The sequence below is a fragment of the Arachis hypogaea genome, chromosome 6, assembly GCF_003086295.3.
Source record: "Arachis hypogaea cultivar Tifrunner chromosome 6, arahy.Tifrunner.gnm2.J5K5, whole genome shotgun sequence".
In the NCBI taxonomy this organism is placed as follows: Eukaryota; Viridiplantae; Streptophyta; class Magnoliopsida; order Fabales; family Fabaceae; genus Arachis; species Arachis hypogaea.
In genome coordinates this window covers 104,963,395-104,969,009 of record NC_092041.1, presented here as the reverse complement: position 1 = coordinate 104,969,009, position 5,615 = coordinate 104,963,395, and the positions used below count along the sequence as shown (strand labels likewise).

The following is a 5,615-nucleotide window of genomic DNA, read 5'->3' as shown; positions in this document are numbered from 1 at the left end:
TTCAATTAATTAATTTTAACTTTATCTTTTTATGTAAGTTAAATTAAAATTTCATTCTTATTTGTTATTTCAATTTCTATCTTTCACTTTACACTAAATACAATATTAAAATTTATTTTAATTTTTGTCCTTGAATCTTAATCTCTCTTCTAAATGCTATCTAAGATCAGCAAAATTGTGTTTACTCCGAAATTGAGGAATATTAGGTAAAAAGATGAATAGTTTTATAACAATGCTAGAGAACCAACTCTATATAAGTCAAGAATCAGCCAACTGGTAAACTAAAGGCACCGGACTTTAACCGGATGTTGCTACTGATAGGCATATGGATGTTTCTTTTTCTTGTAAATTGGATGGTTTTGAATATGATTTCTATGTTTCATGTGTTAAGCATTAATAAAACATAATTAATTATATGGAACCAATTAATGACTTATCAAAGCATCTGTTCCGTGATTCTCTCCTAACACTAGCGTATCTTCCCTCATGTTTTGAACGTGGTCAACAATAATTTAAAAAACAAATTAAATTATAAATTAATAAAACTAATTATAATTAATTATGTTGTTTCATTCTTGGCTGATTATTACTTTTTCATAGTTTTATATTTGTTTAAAAGGGTAAATATGATTTGTTTTTATTTATTAAAAAAATTTAACAATAACTTTTAATTAAAAAATCCCTAAATCTTAATTTATAAATAAGTAAACAGCCTCAGGCACGAATGCCAAAGTAAGACACAACAAAACGAAAGAAAAAACATGGCGTTGCCCAAAGCCAAGGAGATCGTTTCATCAAATCCAGTCGTCGTTTTCAGGTCTCTCTCTTCCCATCTTCCTAATTCATTTCTCGCTCTCTCTTTTGTGTGAAAGATCTCCGGAACTGACAGTGTTAATTCGATTTGCAGCAAAACCTATTGCCCTTTCTGCGTCGAAGTGAAGGAGCTCTTCACCAAATTGGGTGTTACTATCAAGGTCATTGAACTCAACACTGAAGGTGAGTTCCTTCTTTCTCACTTTTTCTTTAATTTCTTCGTGATTTCATCGTGAACCCTTATTTGAGTTTTGTGAGTGGTGGGTTAAAATTGAAAAGATGATCGGCGCCGACATTTCCAATTTTTGAAAGATTCTCGATCGTCATCTTTTTAATTTTATTTTTCCTGTTTTTATATGATTTGTATTTTGAGTAGATTTGGTCATATGATCCATTGATTCGTCAGTTTCTAGTCAAACTGATTTTGTGAATAAAATAAGCTTTACTTTACCCATATTTTATTTTTCAAAAAGAATAGGTCTTAGATTTCGATGATTTTTGTCTTTTGCGAGTTAATTGAATATTGATTGTACTACTATCCCCTAAGATTTTGCCTAAAGATTTTGTCTCTGGAAAAATAGCCTAAAAAATTGAAACTAGTAAGTGACCTCATTGTTCAGGCCAAATCAATCTGACCCAATGTTAAAAAAGGTTTTGGTATCCTTTCGGGAAAGAGATGCATCCTCAAGAACTCAATTACGTATTCTGCTTGGCACTACGGTGTCCAGATACTCCTAACAATGTTAGTAGATCGAAACTTTCGATTGAACTTTCAGTATTGAAATTTTAAAGATTAGAAAGATATTTGTTTCCTGTGCTAGAGTGTATTCTAATCTAAAGTAGGTATTTGAAAACTTTAGTAAAATGTGATGGATCGAGGATTACCCTACTTGTATCGAGATGCTACATTCACATCTGACAAATAGACTAAGTGAGGTGTCTGTACACTTATATGACACACACTATACAAAGAATAAACTACCATGAAAGAGAGAAAGAGTGAGATATCATATTTGGGTAAAGTTTTGGAAGGTGAGGATGATTTGTAGGATTTGAGAACATTGATGTTGTTGTATTTTTTTTTGGTGGCAATGGTGGTGTAGTTTTCTCGGGAGTAGTTGTATCGGCGTTTTCATCTTTCCTGGGTATAAATAGTTTATCCGATATATGTATTTAACTAATTATTCTTTCTTTCTTAATTTAGAGATATTTCAAACATAACTTTTGGAAAAAGTACTTGTATATTTTTTTTAATCGTTTTGAGAAAGATTTTTTTGTTAGTATTTTTTTTATTTGCATAGAAAATATCAGTGTTTTTTTTTTCATTTAATAGAAAATTCATTATACTCTTCTTAAATAATAATTGTATCAATAGTATTTGAAAATGATAATGTTGGTAGTTTGGGCGTTAATAGTTTGTCCGGACATTAAACGAAATTGCATTTTATTTTGATAATAATTGTTGTTTTGTTTTAATTGAATTTGGTTGAATAGGAGTGGTTGAGAAAGTGGTGGTAGTGTTGTTGTTGTTGGTGGTGGTGGTGGTTGTGTTGGGCTGGTGGCTGAATCAAGGGTATTATAGTCTTCCCAAATATTTGTGTGTCTTGCTCATTAGCTTTGCCAAACCTCATTCACAGACACAAATATTTTGTCTCCCTGTCTGTTTCATGGTATACATTAACCAAACAGGACCTCAGGGATAGCTTAATTTTTGTATGTTGAGAAAATGCTTCAACAATGTTTTATGGCTTAAGCTTCTTCGATGATTGGTTCTATGCAATTTTGCATTTGAAAGTTAAGTTAATTCATGTGATTGAACATTTGCAGCTGATGGAAGTGAGATCCAATCGGCACTAGCCGAATGGACTGGTCAACGGACTGTGCCAAATGTGTTTATCGGTGGGAACCACATTGGCGGCTGTGATGGTAAGATTTACGCTTTATCATGGATCTGTTTATACTTACAAACATATATAATACTTTAATCTGCAATCTGGGAAAAATATTTACGCTCACTGTTTTATTGTTATATATACTTTTCTTGCTATTGATCACCTTGACTAAAAGTTTAAAAAGACTGAACATCAAAAATGATCTAAGGAGTAATTTTATTTATTTAGCCTTAATATATGTCCAAATTAATTTTGGACTCTTATTTGGGGTTGAGCAATTTTATTAATTCGCCATAAAGACTACTTATTTCCAACAAAAGTAGGTTCTTCAAGGTCAAACTCTTGAATGATCAACTTCATTTCACTTAATGGCGAAGGAACTATACCGAAGAGGGACAGAATCTATTTTGATGTATTTTAAGATAACTTGTATCCAAAATCCAAAATAAAAGTAATGTTGATTTTCAACACTCTTAATATTCTTGAAATATGTTGAGATATATTGTTGTGATACAATGGTCAGTAGTTTAGGTGGTGCATTTATGGAGAGTAGTTGGATAAGACTTATGGAAGCTGTGCATTCACTAGCAGCAGCCACTTTGCTCCTTTCAATTTAAAGGCATTTTTTAATTGAAAAATCTTAGTCAATTGTGTGTCTTTGTGGTTGCTGGAGCGTCCTATGCTTTGTTCTTCTCTTCTTCTCCGGCGCTGCCTAGCCCAGCCAATAGTGTTGCTGTCCGAGGCTTGATGTGCTTCCACGTGCTGTTTTCTCCCTCGGACATCTGCAGCTGTTTCTGCTACGCGTCCACTGCCTTCTCTGGCACTGCTTCCTCAGTGCACACCTTGTCATTGAGTCACCAGTCACCACTACTATGTTGTTCTAATCATTTTGTTCAAGTATATCACTTTCAACATCAACCTCCCCGTCTAGACTTTGTTCTACTATTTCCCTCATGACAGAGAGTGAATTCAAAAGGCTGACGAGGTGTCACGGGAGCCTTTTCCATAAAAGAAAATATTTGATGATTGGTGACTTTGGTGAAGTTTTTAAATCTTTCCGTGACTTTTTGTCGTTTTTATTTTTTATGGCTATTTTTGTTGGCGTGTGAATTTTTCAAGTGCATTCTTTTATAGGTTATTCTAATGTCAACGAATGAAATTGAGTTGTTATTCTTCATTTTTATGCAGCAACAACTAATTTGCACAATCAGGGGGAGCTGGTACCTCTGCTGACTAAGGCTGGTACCACTGTTGCTTCTGCTTCTGGTTGACGAGCCCGGTTTCCTCTTATGTAGTTAATAGCTTAATAAAGAGTAAAGACGCTCGCTGTTTGGTCTTTTAGATGTAATTGAAGATGCATATCTTTCTACTTTATATTTTCCTTCTCTTCAGTGTGGATTCTCTTTAAATTTGAAATACAGCCGTTTGAAAAGTTTATATCGGCTACATCTGCATTCTGCGATTTCAAAATGTTTTGAGATTGAGCTTTGAGCACCTTAATAGTCTCTAGATTCCTTTTCGATGCTGACTTATCAAATACAGAGATGCTCTGACACTCTCTTGTGACGTGTCGAAAGGGGGTCTAAGAATGTAGAACCACGTTAAAAAATAACAAATAGAAAGAGGACATGGGCCAAGCCCATAATCCTCTTACGCTTCTCTCAAACTCCAATAGCACACACGCAAATGAGTGCAGCAAACCATATTATTCTTCTTCATTCTTATCTCCCTTAACGCCTTGCTCTCCTCTCCTCCCTCATGTCTCTTCTTTAAAAATAATTTCATACCCTTTTATTTTAATTATTTTCACTAATTTTCTTCTACTTTAATTATATAATGCCCTATCAATTGTGCTTTTTTATCTTGGTTTTTATTTCAAAATTTCATTAAAGTAACTTGAGCTTAAAAAAATAAAATCATCTTTAATTCAAGTGTTACCAATTATTAAGACATTTGACTCTTTAGTTTAGTAATTACCTATATTTTTAATTTTTGTCATAGTTATAGTTATGTGTATTATTAATAAATCCAAAAATTTAAGGTTATAATAAGATAAAATTTGAGATTTTTGGGTATATAAGTTTTATTATATCAATTGATGTTAAGATTAACTTATTAGAGTTATTATTGTTACATTTGTGATATTAAATTCTCAAAGGAATTACTCTCCTTGCCTATTGGAACTTGTGGAATAGAGATCCCTCTCTTAGATTTTACTCTATGAATAAATTTTGTATCTATAGTTAAATTTTAGTATTGTATCATTTTTATCATTATAAAAAATAATTTTAAAATTAATTATTTAGTTATTTACTGACTTATTTATCAACATGATGTTTATGTTAAATATTTTACAAAAAAAAATTCACTTGAAACATAATATTTTGTGTTAAAATTAATTTTGTCATTTGAGAAATCAAATTACAGTATAAATATTATCTTGAATATACAATTTAAATGTAAATTTAGTATTGAATTTGGATAAAGTTATCATATGGATTATTATTGAATTGATGATGCAATTATTGATTTGTTTGACAACTTTTAGCTTGATTATAGTTTGTATGTCAAAATATTTTGGAAGGTTCTATGACAAAAATTGCAGTTAGTGATAATAAATGCTAGACTTGGTGTATCTTGTCCGTATATAATTTCATGTCCACAAAATCAGTGGAATACTGGAACATATCTATTTCAGAATTTACTCAAAGGAAAACAACTTAAATGTAATTTCTGTTTGTTATTTTGATTTTTTTGGATTAGATAACCTTCCGCTTATATTTATATAAAATAAAAAAGTTTGAACGTTTGATGTTTATAATTAATTATCATTGTGTTTGCGTATATTTTTTTGTCACTATTATTAAAGTGGATTTATTTTAACTAAAAGTTATTATTTATACAATTATC

At 31.3% G+C, this 5,615-nt stretch overlaps 1 protein-coding gene across 1 annotated transcript; it reads left to right on the top strand.

Moving 5' to 3' along the window:
• Positions 1 to 669: 669 nt before the first annotated feature.
• On the top strand, positions 670 to 4,151 carry LOC112697306 (glutaredoxin). The gene is made up of 4 exons (XM_025750428.3): positions 670 to 817; positions 908 to 996; positions 2,641 to 2,739; positions 3,894 to 4,151. The coding sequence occupies exons 1-4, from the start codon at positions 762 to 764 to the stop codon at positions 3,974 to 3,976; spliced, it is 327 nt and encodes a 108-aa protein (XP_025606213.1). The 5' UTR covers positions 670 to 761; the 3' UTR covers positions 3,977 to 4,151.
• The last annotated feature ends 1,464 nt before the right edge of the window (positions 4,152 to 5,615 follow it).

Excerpts from the sequence above, each read along its gene's own strand:
- LOC112697306 (XM_025750428.3), top strand. The coding sequence starts at position 762 with ATGGCGTTGCCCAAAGCCAAGGAGATCGTTTCATCAAATCCAGTCGTC. Across the intron at positions 818-907 it reads AATCCAGTCGTCGTTTTCAG|CAAAACCTATTGCCCTTTCT; the intron begins GTCTCTCTCTTC and ends TTCGATTTGCAG. Across the intron at positions 2,740-3,893 it reads CCACATTGGCGGCTGTGATG|CAACAACTAATTTGCACAAT; the intron begins GTAAGATTTACG and ends ATTTTTATGCAG.